At 37.5% G+C, this 18,843-nt stretch overlaps 1 protein-coding gene across 1 annotated transcript; it reads right to left on the reverse strand.

Moving 5' to 3' along the window:
- Positions 1–91: 91 nt before the first annotated feature.
- Positions 92–8,219, reverse strand: LOC123669973 (glycine N-methyltransferase). The gene is made up of 6 exons (XM_045603482.1): positions 8,152–8,219; positions 6,488–6,702; positions 3,395–3,522; positions 2,926–3,185; positions 911–1,026; positions 92–305 (listed from the first exon to the last, which is right to left on the reverse strand). The coding sequence occupies exons 2-6, from the start codon at positions 6,694–6,696 to the stop codon at positions 137–139; spliced, it is 882 nt and encodes a 293-aa protein (XP_045459438.1). The 5' UTR covers positions 6,697–6,702; positions 8,152–8,219; the 3' UTR covers positions 92–136.
- Positions 8,220–18,843: the final 10,624 nt, after the last annotated feature.

Consider the following 18,843-nt stretch of genomic DNA (forward strand, 5'->3'; position numbering starts at 1 on the left):
CGGAATCTTAGGTATGAATAAAGAGGAGGGGTTTCAAAAATCTTACGCACCCACGTGGGGGCTGGAGTGGTTAAAAATTGCCAAAATCATCTTTACATAATTAATAAATGGCTCTTTACACTATTCTTAAGTTTTATCAATTAAGCGCTTTCTGCATAACATGTATGTAGTATGCAGGGTTGTCGACTTCTTCCAGGGGCTTGAAGTCAGCGTAGATGCTGTGCTTGGCGCGGTTGTCGAACGCCTCATCTAACATCCTAATGAAATTGTGCAACCGGTGTGGGTAGTAGCACAGGCGGAATTCGCTGCAATAATATTTTTTAATTATAACTTTTATGTTTTGACAACTGCATTGAAAATAATCTGCAACTTGATCGTGTTACAATGCGATTATAATTATTGTATGTTGGTTTTTATTAGGTTCAATTTAAAATAAACATAGGGACTCCTAAAAAAAAACTAATGCGATATGTAGGTGCAAAACATATACTAAAATTAAATTAATTATGAACGAGTCTCCCGTAGCTTGTCTACAGCAGCGCCAAAAATAGGCCTATAGAGAGTTTTCAAAATGAATATCACCTCAAAATGAAAGTTCCGTATAAGTAAAATGTTTGTTTCAAATTTATTTTTTATTTTATCAAATTTTTTTTCTCTTGCTTGAAAAGCTTTACGTAAACATTTATTAATACAATGACAGCCATATCGACAAAACTCTAATGTAAATACATAAATAAAAAGTTCCCATTAAAAATAACGATAATTAAAATAGCAATAATGTTTCACTAATTTGAAATTTTATTTTCCGGATTTTTTAGTTAGCCATGACATACTGACTGTTTTTTGGCATACCGTATTGAGTTTTATGATTTTATTGATTGATTTATGATAGTAGATATTGTCTTATTACCTCTTTTCCTTAATAAGATCGTCTTCAATAGCGTCGATGCAGTAGTCGAGCGTTATCATCTCCGCCTTACCGCGCACTACTAGCACAGACGTCTTTATGTCTACTGGGTATTTGCACTGTAATTTTGTAAATTATTATAAATGTAAAAAAAATATTAATAATAAATATAAGACCCAAGATGGCTGCGCTTTTGTGTCATGCGTCCGAAACACATCACATAGTCTATATTTATATAAGAGTGTGTGTTGTGTGTATGTGGAGTGCAATATAGCCAGTGCCGTTTACAAAGTTAAAAAAATTAAATAGAAAAATATTTATATAAAGTTTTTTTTTTTATTAACGCTCGCTACGCTTCAGCCTGTAATATTCCACTGCTGGGTATTTGCCTTTTTCCCTATGTAGGAGAAGGATCAGAGCTTACTCCACCTCGCTGCTCCAATACACCCGCATATGGCGGATATATTTCCTACTATCAGTAACGATCGCCTTCAGATTACGTGATAACAACCGGGACCGATGGCTTAACGTGCTCTTCGAGGCACGGTGGGGAGACCCACAAGGACTGCAAACACCTAGACCACGGCAAACACCTGTATGGTCCATAAAAATGTTTGTCATGTGCGGAGATCGAACTCGCGACCGCCAGCGCAACAGGTACAAACCAGTGCTGTAACCGTTGCGCCAACGCGTGCTTTTTTTTTTAATTTAATAGAGGAAATATTATACAGAACATTCACATTTCGAGTTTAGTTGAATAACATTAATTTTAAGTATAAGTAAGTAGTACCATTATTATGATAGAGTACGAGTATTTGAGGTCTGTATTTAAATCTGTGAACCCATACATAGATATTTAAAGAAAAGGAAAACCTTTTAATATAATATATTTAAAGGTTTTTCAGTTTTGGTAACTGAATTTGAATAATAAGATAAATTTTATAGTACAACTAGCTGACCCGGCAAACGTTTTCTTGCCGCTAAACGCTATTTAAAAATAGGGGTTGATGGTAGAGGGTTGAAAATTTAGGGTTGTATGTATTTTTTAATGTTGTATCATAAAAAAATAGAAATTAAAAAATTTGTCTAAAAAATAAAAAATAAAAATTTTGGGGTGGACTACCCCTAACATTTAGGGGATGAAAAATAGATGTTGGCCGATTCTCATAGATACCGGATAAGCACAAAAAATTTCATCAAAATCGGTCAAGCCGTTTCGGAGGAGTATGGCAACGAAAACTGTGACACGAGAATTTTATATATAGTACAATAAATACCCGGATAATAAGAACTTAAAAATAATATTATTTTCTGAATTGTGAAACATTATGAAACAAAAAATGTTTTCACTCACTCATAAGATTTAATATCGTTGTTAATAAAATGAGGGCAATGATAAAAAAAAACAACTATAGTATATTATACAGTTATAACATGACTTTTGACCATGACTACCGTAAAAATGAGATAACATTGAAAGATGAACGAACATATTTAAAAAAATTATCAATATCAAGCGCTTACGTATGTATAGGTATGTATGTACGTATGTATGTATGTACTTATATGTATGTGTTAAGTAAATATATTCACACGTTTATGTCACAATTTGTACACCTACACCGACACAATACCATCTCTTTTGCCTCTAGGTTGCCTGGAAGAGATCGCTTTTCAACAACAACAAGGCCGCCTTTTGTACCTTATGATACTCTGTTAAAATCGATCTGTTAAGTATTATTTCTGTTTTGGTGTACAATAAAGTGTATTGTTATGTTATGTTATGTTAAATATAAATTTATCAATTTCTGGTTCGAGTAATTTCAAATACATAAAATTTACTATGGTGAGAGTTGATCTGCTTCGCTTTATAATTACTATTTATAAATATATAAAATGTTTAAAGCGCTAATGTCTAATGTGGTTCCAGATCGTGTTTATATATATATATATATATATATATATATATATATATATATATATATATATATATATAGTGATTAACAAATAATACATACATTATAGTAAATGGAATGTCCTGGAGTAGCTCCGCTGTTGATCATAGCATCATGATTCCTGTGGTCGATGAACAACAGACCACCAGGTTTTAACACTTTGGCGAAATTTCTTAAGCACATTTTCTGAGTTCTCTGATCCTCATATTCGTCGAGTAAATGAGCGAATGAGTTGCCGAGGCAAATGACTGCATCAAATTGTGCACCAGGCAGGAATTGTTCAATATCTTCAGGTAAAGTTTCCCAGCTCGCTTCTTCAATTACTGTAAGTAAAGGCATTCTAATGATTGCATGCAACGTTTATTAAATCGAATAGTAATTATCTATCTTTAAAAGAAATGCAAAAATAAAGAAAAATTCTTTCAACGATTATTTATCAAAATTATCAATATAAGCAGTTTTTACAAAAGTCCTTTATACGTCCTGGAGGTTTTTACATATGAATGAAATTCTTTCAGCAATAGTTACTCACTCCATTCATCATATCGTGGGTCTTTTCTCTTCTCCCATCGGGCTTTTAACGCATGTTTTAACATTTTGTCAGAGGCATCCACTGAAACCAGCTTAAAACCTTCGTCGATCAGCATCATCGAGTCTATGCTGAAAACAATATAATTACGTTATGTACCTATATGCTACAATCTACAAAATATAATATTATTTAAAACCTTATTATTTGCAACCTTTCACGCTGTGATCGTTATTTAGACTAAAAACTAAATTAAAATTTGGGATTTTGAACCTAAAGATCCTTTTGCACTTAACATAAATGCATTATTTTACGTAAACGAAAAAAGAACTCCTCATTGGGTTATTTATTCGACTAGGAACACGGGCTCAAACTTTAAGAGCATATCAGTGTAATTATTATTGCGGTTATTAAAATAAATTAAAATTTAAACACTTATCAATAGGTAGTTATTTCGTCATATAAACAGTAACGAGAGGTCAACTCCCTATCTTATTTTGCTACACGCTGACGACATCAAAACAATGACAGTAAATTATGAAAAACATTAATATATCTTAACGTATGGTAACAGATAGCTAACTAAATAATGTTGTTCAATACCATTTAACTGTAATCCGATAACCGAACCGATACTTAAGCGAGAGGTTCCCTTAACATCAAAATCCGATTCTCCCTCTAGGATATTTGCATTTATACAAATATTGTTTCTAGTCTGAGGGTATACCCTTGTGGGTAGTGACTACTGGGGGACACGTAAAGCCGTCGGTACCGATTGTTATAAAAAACTTCATCATTACAGCCTATACAGTCCACTGCTGGACATAGGCCTCCACAAGTTTACGCTAAAAATAACGTGAACTCATGTGTTTTGCCCATAGTCACCACGCTGGGCAGGCGGGTTGGTGACCGCAGTACTGGCTTTGTCGCACCGAAGACGCTGCTGCCCGTCTTCGGCCTGTGTATTTCAAAGCCAGCAGTTTGATGGTTATCCCGCCATCGGTCGGCTTCTTAAGTTCCGAGGTGGTTGTGGAACCTTGTTATCCCTTAGTCGCCTCTTACGACACCCACGGGAAGAGAGGGGGTGGCTAAATTCTTTAGTGCCGTAGCCACACAGCACATAAAAAACTTAGTTATAAATTTTTAGCCATTGTAGGTAAATTATTAAATTACACGCCGTCTTCTCATTTATGGAGAGAAGAGCTTCCCAACAGTTTACAGGCATTTTGTACAGTTCATTTAATTGTGACATTTTTATCGAACTCATAAAACAATAAGTCAAAATATATTCAACATAATTTTAATGAAGTTTATTTAATGAGACTGTACGTCGGTAATATCATTATTTTTGATAACCTTTATTTAAAACTTGTAAGTTAATTTTACTAATCATTTTTTTAAAAGTCCTATATACAGACATTCACATTACGATTCGGCAATTTAGATTTTTTTTTTTAATTAATAAAAATAAATTCCGCGACAAATAGTTAACGTTGTTGCCCTACGTTCGGACAAATTAATTTGCCAATTATCAAATTTTGAGTCAATAAAGAAATACTTTGCCGTTTTATAGACACAAGTTTAACAAAAACAGTCAATAAAACATATGCTTATAGCATTGTGTGTAGGTGCGATAAATCCAGCCCTGCGGTCACCAACCCGCCTGCCCAGTATGGTGACTATGGGCATAATTGTGTTTGCTCGCAAACAAAAAAACCGACTTCAATTACATCGACGAGTAATACAACGTAGATCGACGAAAAAATAGTCAAGCAACTACGCGTTATCAAAGATTACTCAAAAAGTAGTTATCAGATCTCAATAAAATTTATATGTGACCACATGACAAACATCAGCTTTCGATTAAATTAAAAATTATCAAAATCGGTACACCCAGTAAAAAGTTATTGCGGATTTTCAAGAGTTTCCCTCGATTTATCTGGGATCCCATCATCCGATCCTGGTTTCCTTATCATGGTACCAAACTAGGGATATCCCCTTTCCAACAAAAAAAGAATTATCAAAATCGGTACATCCAGTAGAAAGTTATGCGGTATAATACAACGTAGGTCGACGAAAAAAGCGTCAAGTAAAAACGCATTATTAGATATAACTCGAAAAGTAGTTGTTAGATGTCAAATAAATTTAAATGGGACCAATTGGCACACACCACCTTTCGATTAAAACAAAATTTGTCGAAATCGGTCTACCCGGTCAAAAGTTCTGATGTAACATACTAAAAAAAAAAAAAAAAAACAGTCGAATTGAGAACCTCCTCCTTTTTTGGAAGTCGGTTAAAAACACATGAGTTCACTCCATTTTTGGCGCGAACTTGTGGAGGCCTATGTCCAACAGTGGACTGTATTAGGCTGAAGTGATGAGTGATTGTGTAGTCTATAACTACGGAGAAATTTTCACTTCTAACTATTATTTCTTAAAAACTAGATAGAGGTTCTAGCTTCTAATCTTTAAAAAATATAGCAAAATAAAAACGAGTGTGCTTCAGACCACGCGACTGAAGTAAAACTTCTTTAGCAATATGCCTACACTGTGTCTTAGATATACGAAACGTAACCGGCCATGAGAGAAAGTTAACGTGTGATCGCATCTCTCTATCTCTCTCGTTACGTTCCCCTCGCCCGATCACATTTTTCGTAACGCTCTCGTCCCGCATTCACCAGCTTATTCCCCAAGTCAAGCGTACGTAAAGAAGTTTTATACGTCAATAATTTAGTATAAAGTAATTCAAGTTTTAAGAGCCAATGATTAACATTGGCGCTAAACGTTTTTTACAAAGATTTTTTTAACAGAGTATATTTTGCCGTCGATCTATTTCATAATAAATATATTAATAATACATTATACAATAGTTAAGTAAGCAACGCAGGCGAAATTATTATCTCGTGATTAAGATGAGTTAAAAATAAATATAAGTAGAATAAACAGAATGGTGTAGAGTGAATACTTTATCTGAATAGATATAGATAGAGATGTTTTTTATTGTTCTTTATTTTATAAACCAAATTTTAATCCCTTCGACACGGTGATAACTTCCTTTTATTTACAAAATTAAGTCAGTAACTAAAAATAGCTTACCCGGTACCACAGGCTGCATCCAACACTTTCTCACATCCATGTTTCTTAAGCAAGCCCGTTAAGAATTCTCTATAGTTTTTAGTTCTCTGGTTGCTGTCACCGATGTATTTCTTCCATACTCTTGCTGCTTTTCCATCGGCATACTGGTCCTTCACACCCTCAGAGGGTACACCCTGTGATCTTGAACGAAATATATTGTCGGAAGACATGTTTTACTGAAAGTATAATAAAAAATGGTTCATTAAAAGTGCCATGCAGGCGAGGCAACAAATCAATAAATAAATTGCCGTAAACGATGTAAGACGTAGCTGTTATAACACGTAAATTGCAATAATTTCAATCATATATATTTGTTACTTTGCGTATACAAGTTTGATATTTGATATTATAACTATACCTACGAATTTTATTAAAAGTCTGTCTTATTATATATAGCAAGCAAAATCAGAGATAGAATTGATTTATACCGGTTGCTGAACAATGATTAAATATGCCGAGAAAAGATTAATGATCAAGACTGAGTATTAATATTATTATTATTATTTTTTTCATGGCTGATTGTTTTTTATTTAATCTTTGTATAAAAGAGTAGCATTACAAAGAATTCCGTTTTATCTGCTTCTAATCTGATGTGTACCTAAATCTTTTACGGTACCTACAAGTACCTACTTAGTCAAATAACCATGACACATTAGTTTATGATATAAAAAGTAATTCTGATTGTATATGTTAAATTTTAAGGAAACATCAGTGTTTTATCGTCTATTCAGTTGCAATTTATTGTAATTTTCTTATGACGAGAAATCATAAAATAAATTTCAAAGAAAATTATAGACACCGTTGATAATAATTAATTGCTAGCGAAGATTAAGTAGTATTTATTTATTTATTTCATCACTCATTATCATAGACTTTAACCTTGCTGAGAGGCTTTATAACGTATAATTTTTTTAATTAGTAGATTCAGAGAACATGAAATGAAATATGAATATACATATTCATGAAGATGAAATTTATTATAGAGATAGTTTGAAGCTTTCATGGATCGAACAGAATGCGAGAAAGTACCTAACAAGTCTATTATTTTTTTAAAAAATATATGTTTAGAGTAGCATAAGCTAGTATGACCAAAAACTTAAAAAGTTACTTATGTTAAATTTGTAAAATTTAAGTTATGTTAAGGTTGTCTGGAAGAAATGGCTAAGTAGCCATAAGTCCTCCCCTTGTACTTCAGTCTGTAAATGTTTTTAAATGTTTATTGTTTAAAATGTTGTTATGGTGTACACTAAAGTATAAATAAATAAATAAATTTGTATGGAGGTGTAAGAAAAGTACTTCTACTGTTTACTTAGAATACTTTACCTAATTATACATAATTTTCGGAAATGTACATATATGTGATGAAAATTACTGTATATTAGTAATATTATTTGAATTTACGATAACTTTTTACGTTAAGTAAATGTTCAAATAACGCAGCTCAGGTAAGTATTATCAAAAACAGTTTTATTTGAAAACTGTATAAATACCTACGTAAAAATATTCAACCACAGACTGAAATATTTCACGGATTTTTGATGATTTTTTTTTTAATTTTTCCTAAGACCGTAGTTTAATAGTATTTGAAGAAAAATTAGAAGTTTGTTAGTTATAACGGCACTTACGATATTATGATGCAATAATTGCGTATGTTGCGACTTCCAGTCACCGTCGCTACCGTACCGATACTGACGGAGACGGAAGGCGAATGTGTTCGCTTCATAAAATTATAATGACTATGTTGTTTTTCCGACTATACTTTATAATTTTTAACACAATTTTCCTAAGTCAACTGCATACAAAATTAACCCAAATATGGAGAGAAAGATCACAAGGTAACTTATTACCTACCTTTAAATGACGGGTAAAAAAAAGGAAAATATGATTTGTAGATTAAGGGCCGAGCTATTTCACCAGTTGTGAATAGTTTATTATGCAAATAAGCTACTATTAGGCTTTAACAGCAGAAGGTACAAAAGGCCATTAGACCTGTATTAGCTCAATTAATAAACTAGGTACCTACAGCTTTTAGATTAAGTTTTGCGAATAGGAATATCTCATATCATCATTATCATTACAGCCTATACAGTCCACTACTGGACATACGCCTCCACAAGTTCGCGCCAAAAATAACGTGAACTCATGTATTTTGCCCATAGTCACCGGTTGGTGACCGCAGTACTGGCTTTGTCACAGCGAAGACGCTGCTGCCCGTCTTCGGCCTGTGTATTTCAAAGCCAGCAGTTGGATGGTTATCCTGCTACCGGTCGGCTTTTTAAGTTCCAAGGTGGTAGCGGAACTGTGTTATCCCTTAGTCGCCTCTTACGACACCCACGGGAAGAGAGGGGGTGGCTATATTCTTTAATACCGTATATATCTCATAATTACAGTGGAATTCTATGGTGAACAAATATAATACGTCTAAATAAACACGCCTGAAGTAATACTTCTCTAGCTCTACCTAACTTACATCTCCCTTTCAATTTGCTTTCGCCTCACCATAAAACACTTTTCATAACGCTCTCGTCACGCATTCACCAGCTTACTCTCCAAGTCAAGCGTGCTTAAAGAAGTTTTACTTCAAATTTTTTTTATCTATTGGATATCATCATCCGTAAAATAGCCTTATCCACGACACTTGGTGGAATTAGTGGTGAAATAGGCTCTATAAATTTAGCATTTTATATTTTAAAATACCCATATAATATAAATCGAGTAATATTGTCATCCTAATCGCTATATTAATTACTAACATGTGTTACTATGCTTTTTTTTGGTCGTACCAACTCAGAAACCTTTGTGGGCTCATGCACAACACCTTGCTAATCTCGATCATGACATGATCAAATGCATAATTTACGATTCTATAAAGAATATAAGTACAGACAAACATTCATTTTTATAAATATAGATAATCTTCAAATCTGTACCATTGTACTGTACTGTACTATGAAATGTGACACAACCAGCAAAGTTGATAGTTTTATATATAAGTACCAATTCATCATGCCACTCTCGCGATATCTTGATTCGCGTTGCGCGTGATGTAATATGATTGTGTTCCTTATTATGAGTTCGCATTCGCGCTAGTCAATAATGTTTGTTTTTCGTTATAAGGTCAAGTTTAGGGATATAAACATTATCTAAGTATTCCTCTAATATGAGCATCTAAAAACTTAATAAACCGCGATAATATCCAAAAAAGTTGTTTCATATTATAATGAGTGAAATTCGCGTAAACATTAGAAAACAATAATTATTCCTATTAACATTATACTTACTGTTAAAGGCTTTAAAAATTATGAAGTTTACGATCTTCTTTTCTTTCATAGTTGTATGCATCTTTTGTAAGATTTAAAACAGATATCAAATATGTCTCTCAATAAGCATGACACAACTAATTTCTTACCTTTTTTAAAATTCATTCACAGTAACGTTGCACTTTGTTTCTACAAGACGATAGAGATAATGAGACTGGAGGATAACTTCTAAGTTCCCGGTAGAGGCTAGTTAGAGACGTTATATTTCAGAGATAAAAAGTTGTTCTACAGGAATAAAACCTGAACCCACTGGTTCGTATAGGCTCGTCACGCAGATTGTTAATTCGTGAGTTGCAAAATGAACCTTAATTACGTTCAAGGTCAAGGTGTCTGAGACAGATTCACGAAAACATTGTTTTCGTAAAATAAATTTAACCATTTCATCTCACCAACACTTAGGTGCTGTTGAAATTCATTTAAAGGTTAGTTTTATTGAGTAAATACGAGTATAACACATCACTTAATAAATAAGGTTTTTTCTTTTTTCTTTTTAATTACATACATACATACATACATATAATCACGCCTCTTTCCCGTAGGGGTAGACAGAGACAACTTCTTTTCACTTGCTACGATCCTTACATACTTCTTTCGCTTCGTCCACTTTTATTATTCCCTTCATACATGCTCTTCGGTTTAGGATATTCTTGACCTGGCCTTTTACGACGTCCCAAGACGTCCCTTATTTGGTCTCGGACCATCCGCCTAGGACTACCCCTTCCAACCCTTCCATTCACACTCGCCTTATACACTTCTTTCGTCAATCGTCCTTCACTCATTCTCTCGACATGACCAAACCATCTGAGTATATACCTTTCTCAATTTTTGTCACTACGTCTTCTTTCAGACCACAATGTTTCCTTATCTCACTACTTCTTATCCTGTCACTCAGTTTAACTCCTATTATACTTCTTAACCCTCTCATCTTAACTGCATTTATTCTGCTTTCATGTTTCTTCTGCCATACCCAACTTTCACTTGCGTAGATTAGTGTCGGAACCAACACCCTCTCATACACAGCCAAATGAGCCTTGTTAGAGACCTTCCGACTGCTCATAAAAGAGTGCAATCCTCCATTCATCCTGTTTCCTCCATTCACTCTTCTTTCAATATCACTCTCACACTGTTCATCTCTTGTAAACTTTAAACCCAGATACACAAACTCATTCACCTGTTCAATTTATTCATCTCCACTCACGATATTGCAGTCTGTCACTGCATCATCTCTTCTACTTTCGTCTTCTTTACATTCATCTTCATTCCCTTTCTTACAAAAACTCCATGCATAGCAGTTATCATCTCCTGCATGGTCATCAGCATAGAGAAGAGAGAGAGGAATTCATTTGACGAGTAACTCATTCATTCTCAACCCACTTTCATTCTCTTTTGAATCTGTCAAACAATTTTCCATGAACAGATTAAACAGCCACGGTGATGCTACACATCCCTTTCTAACTTCTTTTTCGATATTAAACCATTCAGTGTATGCCTCGTTTATCCTCACACAAGCACTAGAATCCCTATAAAGAGATTGCAATGCTCTTATGAGGACACTGCTCACACCATTCATGGACAATGCTGACCACAATTCATTCCTCGTCACTCTATCATACGCCTTTTCTAAATCCACGAACACTTTTCGGCTATGCACCGCAAAGAAAAGACCTGATCCGTACATCCCAGCCCCTTTTTAAATCCCGCTTGTGCATCCCATACTTTTTCGTCTGTTTCATTCAGAACCCTCTCAATCAACACTTTTGCATACAATTTACCGACGACGCTGAGGAGGCTTATACCGCGGTAATTTATGCAGTCCTGCCGTGACCCTTTTCCCTTGTAGGACGATTACGGCTTTACATCAGTCTTCCGGTACTTGCCCATTTCGCCAGCACAAATTGAAAAGGCGGTACAGCTGGCTAGCCACTATGCCATGTCCAGCCTTCAGCATTTCGACGGTAATCCTGTCATACCCTGCAGCCTTACCTTATCTCATACTTTTCAACGCTTTCACTATTTCACCCATGCTTATCTCACTTTCATCACCATTTATACTCGCTTTCATGGAAGGTGCCGTATGTTCTACCTGCACTTCCTAGGAAGTTCCTCTCTTTCGAACAAACTTTCAAAATTCTCTTTCCATCTCTTTAACACACATTATTCTCCTTTTATAATGCTCCCATCTTGACTCCTGATTTTTTTAATAAAGACTACCTATATTATATAAAACGTAAGACGTTATAACATACAATTGCAAACATTTTTGAGTTAGTTTAAGTAGTAATGAGTAGTTTAGGACCTATATTCCGAGTCGGTGGCAGCTGAACATAATCTATAATTAATTAAATTACGTTTATACACGTGTAATTTGCAAAATGATGATTCAAAAATGCTTTTGAAGGTACCTACTTACTATCGAATCCTACTTGAATAAGAATTTTTTGATTAAGACGCTTTATTTCGAGTCGACGTACGACTCGCACTTGCTATGTTCTTATCTTGCTTGTTTAATCGTACGTCAGTAAGATTCGTACACTTACTTATTAATTTAAAATCATTTAGGACTACGTCACGCTAGCTTGTTAACTACATGTTAACTATGACAAACTAAAATTTGCTTTGTCCTCTAGGTATATTAATACGTATTAGTTTGATACCATAAATGAGATCTAAAGAACAAAAGTTTGTTAAAAAGATTACCTGCGAAATAGAACTCAAATGACGACATAATAAACGGAAAATTTCAAACAATTGGCTAGCGGTCAGCGGTATAGAGTACCTATAGATTATGGAGAGATATCGGCACAGTTGTTGAGCGCAGGCCGTTAACCTGGGCAGAAATTAATTTTGAGGTCTCTGATAGTAGAAGTGGGTCTGGTGGAGCGAGGTAATCACATCGTCGTACAATGATTTCACGCAAAAACCACTCGTGCGCCTTTCTTGACTGGTTATTTTTCCCTTGCTTATGGCCGCTAAAACTTTCGCGCTTATTTGTAAAATAGTAACCGTATTAAAAATTCGTTATTTTATTGCCTTTTTGACTCTACTCTTATAATATTAACATCCAATAGATTTAGTTATTTTATGTCTATATATATTTTATGAGTAGGTAGGTGGGTATGCTACTAATTTCTTAAATTTTACTACTATACCTACTCATATTTTACACAAAAAATCAGTTTAATTACGTAATTAAATAGGCACCTACGTAGGCTACTATTCGAAATCAAAATGTGTTTTCTTTATTAGTAAAATCCCTACACCTAATAATATTATAAATGTTAATGTAAGTTTGTTTATTACGCTTTTCAAACTTTGTACCTACACATATTCTTGGAGGTATTAGAAGTAACATAGGATAGTTTTTATTTTAAAAAAATCAATGCGAGCGAAGCCGAGGGTAAAAGCTAGTATTAAAATATACGTGATACCTAATTATTGTTGTTTTCATACCGGTTTAAGACGGTTTTCACGTGTTATCAATGTTTTTAATAGAAGTAAATGGACCTTAATAAATGACCCGCGTTTGAGATAATAATTCGAGATAAAATCGTTTTGAATGATCGATAGCAGACGATATCTAAATAAAAACGAGAAATATTTATTTAAAAATCGTATTTTTTATACTTGCTATTTTCCTATATCATTTATGTCACTGCTGGCACAGTATCTATAAATAGTACCTACTACCTGTATGTAAATAATAAAATTAATCCCTAATAAGAATAACGAATTATAGGTAGAGCAATATAGGAGTCGAGTGAAAAAGCGAGTCAGTTAAAAATTAAAGTGCCATATTAGTAAGAATATTTTTTTATATTATAACTAGCTGTGCCCGCGACTTCGTCCGCGTGGAATTTCACAAAAAGCTATTTTTCAGTTCGCAGTTATAAAATAAATAAATTTCTAAAATAAAAGTAGCCTAAGTCACTCCTTGCTACATCAGCTATTTACCAGTGAAAGTCCCGTCAAAATCGGTCCAGCCGTTTCAGAGATTAGCTGGAACAAACAGACAGACAGACAGACAAATACTGTAAAAAAATGTTATTTTAATATATGTACCGTGTATACATCCGCATTTAGTTAAATGCGGTTATTTTAATGTTACAAACAGAAACTCCAATTTTATTTATTTGTACTTATAGAGTATAGATAGTAATCTATATATTATTGATATTTGAATATCCCCTGATTGATATTTGAATAACCCCTAACTAAAATAACTGTTTTTATAACTGTATAAAGAGTAACAAGTACCTCGTTGATAGTATTGTTAAGGACACACAAAGAAACTAGTGCCATCTAGCGGCAACCATTGAAACCACGCAAAGACAGAGACCGCATGAAACTCTCTACTCAATACTAGATGGCGTTAGAGGAACAACTGTGGAACTCTATAGAAGTATAGTCTCGAAAACCGGGTATATGCGCGAACTTTCCAGAATGGTCTGGGCCTCGTCTCGGCCGATATAAATAGCCGCAGCGAGGCGAGCGAGTACAGTTCAGTTTGAGCGATCTTCGAGGCGACTTCAAGAGTGAAAACTAGTGATCAAGAGTGGTACCAGCGAAACCTACGACATTGGCTACGACTGAGGACATTGGGAGTGCTTAGTGTTTGAACTTAGTGCTTAGTGTTTGAACCTAGTGCTTTGTGTTGGACCTAGTGCTAGTGAATAAAGTCTTGAAAAGAGTCAGCAGGTCTTTTTCTCCAAATCCTTCGAACCCTAACACGTAACAACTGGTGTCGGAAGTGAGATTTGGAGATGCCATTGACTCCGAGAGAAGACTCCAAGGACTTCAAGGGCGTCAGGACAAGGGCACAACGAGCTGCGGAGGCCACACCTACTGGGGACCAAGCTCCGCCCACCATGGACCAAGCCCCGCCCACTGACCCCATCTACCATGCCCCGCCCACTGACCACGCCCCCCTGGCCCCGCCCACTTGGGCTCAGGCCCCGCCCACTCGGACGCAGGCCCCGCCCACTCAGGCTCAGGCCCCGCCTACTCAGACTCAGGCCCCGCCCACTTTGTCTCAAGCTCCGCCCACTGGATCCGCCCACCTTACCACGTCCACCAGCGACACCGTAGCTTCTACAGACTCTCAAGTGGCTCTTCAGTTAGGAAGTTTAATTAAATTAATAGAGCAACAAAAGGCTGAAATTCGTGGTGCTTTGCAAGAATCACAAGAGCAACAAAAGGCTGAAATTCGTAGTGCTTTGCAAGAATCACAAGAGCAACAAAAGGCTGAAATTCGTGCTTTGCAAGAATCACAAGAGCAACAAAAGGCTGAAATTCGTGGTGCTTTGCAAGAATTACAAGGGCAACAAAAAGAGCTCCAAGAAAAAACGCTTTGGGCTGTAAAAGATGTTAGTGACGCGGTGACTAAGCTTCGAAAAGATGTCGACGTAGTGGAAGAACGAGTTACCGGGTTGGGATTGGATGTTGAAAATGTGAAAACCGGCCTCACTGAATTACAGAAGAAAGTAGTGCGTCTTGAAACCACGGGAGCCGCGATGTCAAGTGGAAGTACCGGAGTGGCGCAAGGACCAAGAGTGAAAGTGCCTCCATACGACGGTACTACTCCGTGGAACGCTTATCGTCAACAATTCCAGACGGTTGCTACTGCCAACGGATGGACGGAAGAGCAATGCCTGACCGCTCTCACTGTTGCGCTCAGAGGGCAAGCTTTGTCGGTTCTGGAAGCACTGCCACGTACAGGAAACGGGTTCCAAGACTTGATGGAGGCACTTGAATCCCGATACGGGGAGCGACACCTGGAGCACGTGTTCCGTGCCCAACTGCGTGACAGAGTCCAACGCTCAGGAGAAGGACTACAACAATGGGCGTTGGAAATTGAAAAACTCGTCAGGAAAGCACACCCAGGAGCAGACACCAAGATGGTAGACACGAATATTGTTCAAGCATTTGTTGACGGAATCAAAGACCTGGAGGTCAGAGCTGCAGTGAGGCTTCGTCACCATACATCGTTAAAGGAAGCATTGGCGCATGCTTTGGAGGTCGAGGCTGTTCGCCATGACACACGGCAGACCCATAAGATCCGCGAGGTCTCTGAGGATGTCAGGGAGGTTAAGGCTCCTAAGAAGAAAAGTTCTGGAGTTATGTGTTACAAGTGCGGCGAAAGGGGTCATCTTCAGCTCAACTGCCCGCAGAAGGAGACCCAGATAGCAAGGATGAAAAGGATCGAGGAACAAATAGAGGAGCTGAAAAAACAAGGGGCTCCGTCCCTTGCACGGGAGCAGGGAAACGAATAAAAGCCAGGACTAAGGGGCGAGTACTGGCTGACGCGGAGGAAGCCCCAATAACTGTTATCTCCCAGGCATGCAGCGGGAATAGTCTTGCGATTCAGGGAACTATTAACGGGACGGATTGCAAAATGACTCTAGACACAGGCGCCTCTAGAACAATAGTGAACCCGAAGCTGGTAAAAGCCGCAAGGGAACACAAGAGGAGAATTAACTGTCGGCTTCTTACGGCCTCCGGTCAGCCAATACCCGTCCTGGGAGAAATGTCAGTTACGATGTATGTAGGGGGGTCCTCATACTCCCATAACGTTATCGTGGCTGAGATTATGGATGATTGCATCTTGGGTTTGGATTTCATGAAGAAACACAACTGCAGAATTAATGTCACTGACGGAGTTTTCAAGTGTGGTGAGGAAGAAATCTTCATTCTTGGTGGTGCTTGCGGGAAAGTCGCATGTGTAAAGAAAGTCATTATACCTGGAAGATCGGAAGCTCGGGTGTTGGTGAAACTACCGCCAGCTGGTAAGAAAAAGTCAAACAGATGCGTGTTGATCGAAGACACACCTACCAAGACATCGGCGCAAAATCTGATGACGGCGAGAACCCTTGTTAGTGGAAGCAGTAACGCTGTGGTCAAGGTTTTGAACCTTGATGATCGCGAGATCTGCTTGAACAAAGGTGACGTCATTGGAAAATGTGAAGAAGTTATCTGGATGAAAAAGTGTAGTTCGATGACAGGCGCAGACTTGGCAAAGAGCAACAACTACGAATTAGTGACTGAGCTACTCGATGACTGCAAGAGTAATCTTACTTATTCGCAGAGCATAAAAGCCAAGAAGTTTTTACAGCGCTACGCGGATATCTTCTCCAGTCACGAAGGGGACCTTGGAAGAACGTCGGTGGTCCAGCACAGGATAGATACCGGAAGCGAGAGACCAATTCGTCAACGAGCAAGACGAATACCAATCGCAAAGGAAAAAGAAGTTGAAGGCCTTTTGGAGGACATGAGAAGGAATAAGATTATTGAACCGTCTGCAAGTCCGTGGTGCTCACCTGTTGTATTAGTGAAAAAGAAAGATGGTAGCACGAGATTTTGTGTGGACTATAGGCGTCTCAATGATGTCTCGAAGAAGGACAGTTACCCGTTACCTCGAATCAACGACACTTTGGATACCTTGAGTGGCATGAAATGGTTCTCAACCCTAGATCTAAAATCTGGATACTGGCAGGTGGAAATTCATCCAAAAGACAGGGAGAAGACAGCTTTCTCGACCGGTAAAGGTTTATGGCAATTTAAAGTCATGCCCTTCGGATTGTGCAACGCACCTGCCACATTTGAGCGACTCATGGAGTGTGTACTGGCAGGCTTAGTTGGAGAGGCTTGCTTAGTCTACTTAGATGACGTCATCATTGTCGGCCGTGACTTCGAGGACCATTTGCAAAACTTGGAGCGAGTTTTCGCTAAAATAGAGGGGGCCAAATTAAAGTTGAACCCGAAAAAGTGTCGTTTATTCAGGAATAAGGTCAGTTATCTCGGCCATGTTATCTCCAGTGATGGAATCCAGACAGACCCGGAGAAACTGGAAGCAGTCCAAAAATGGCCTACCCCTAAGGACAAAACCGAAGTGCGAGCATTCCTCGGTCTATGCTCATACTACAGGCGTTTTGTTAAGGGATTCTCAGAGATAGCCAAGCCATTACATAGGCTGACAGAAGATAAACGACCATTTAGTTGGGATGGGACTTGTGAAGATTCTTTTCAGAAACTGAAAAAACATCTGTGTGAAACACCAATCCTGGGATATCCACAAACCGAAGGTCGGTTTATAGTCGACACGGATGCAAGCAACACGGCCATTGGAGGGGTGTTATCTCAAAAACAGGGTGAAAGAGAAGTAGTTATTGCGTATTTCAGCAAATCTTTATCCAAGCCAGAGAGAAACTACTGTGTGACAAGAAGAGAACTCTTGGCTGTTGTAAAGACGCTACAACATTTCAACAAATATCTCATCGGCAGACAGTTTTTACTGCGAACTGATCACGCAGCCTTGAAGTGGCTACTGCAATTCAAGAACCCAGAAGGTCAAGTAGCTCGATGGATTGAGCAGCTTCAGGAGTACGACTTCAAGGCGGAACACCGCAGCGGAAAATTGCATGGGAATGCCGACGCACTCTCACGAAGGCCGTGTTCGGAAGACTGCAAACATTGTGTTAAGCAAGAATCTAATGAAGTAACATTAAAGCTAACAAGAACGAGTCCTTTGGGTATCTGGGAGAATGATGCTATGAGGGAAGCTCAAGAAAGAGATGACGACCTTCGGCATATCATCACATGGAAGAAACGGGGTGACGTAAAACCAATCTGGAGTGAGGTTGCACCCACTGGCGCTGTCACTAAGGCATACTGGGCTCAATGGGACAGTCTGTTACTTCAAAACGGAATACTCTACCGGAAATGGGAGAAGACTAACGGCAGAGAGTTCCACCTTCAGATAATTGTCCCAAGAACGAGAGTACCAGATGTTCTCCGTGAAATACACGATGGCGTATCAGGGGGTCATCTAGGTGTCAAGAGGACGTTAACAAAAGTGCGAGAACGATTCTACTGGTTGCATTGTCGAGATGATGTACAGGATTGGTGCCGCAAATGTACTACTTGCGCTGCTGTAAAAGGACCACAGACCAGGAGCCGTGGGAACCTGCGGTTGTATAACGTCGGTGCACCGTGGGAACGAAT

This window comes from Melitaea cinxia, chromosome 4 (genome assembly GCF_905220565.1).
Source record: "Melitaea cinxia chromosome 4, ilMelCinx1.1, whole genome shotgun sequence".
In the NCBI taxonomy this organism is placed as follows: Eukaryota; Metazoa; Arthropoda; class Insecta; order Lepidoptera; family Nymphalidae; genus Melitaea; species Melitaea cinxia.

Excerpts from the sequence above, each read along its gene's own strand:
- LOC123669973 (XM_045603482.1), bottom strand. The coding sequence starts at position 6,696 with ATGTCTTCCGACAATATATTTCGTTCAAGATCACAGGGTGTACCCTCT. Across the intron at positions 3,186-3,394 it reads CCCACGATATGATGAATGGA|TAATTGAAGAAGCGAGCTGG; the intron begins GTGAGTAACTAT and ends CTTTACTTACAG. Across the intron at positions 1,027-2,925 it reads GACATTCCATTTACTATAAT|TGCAAATACCCAGTAGACAT; the intron begins GTATGTATTATT and ends ACAAAATTACAG.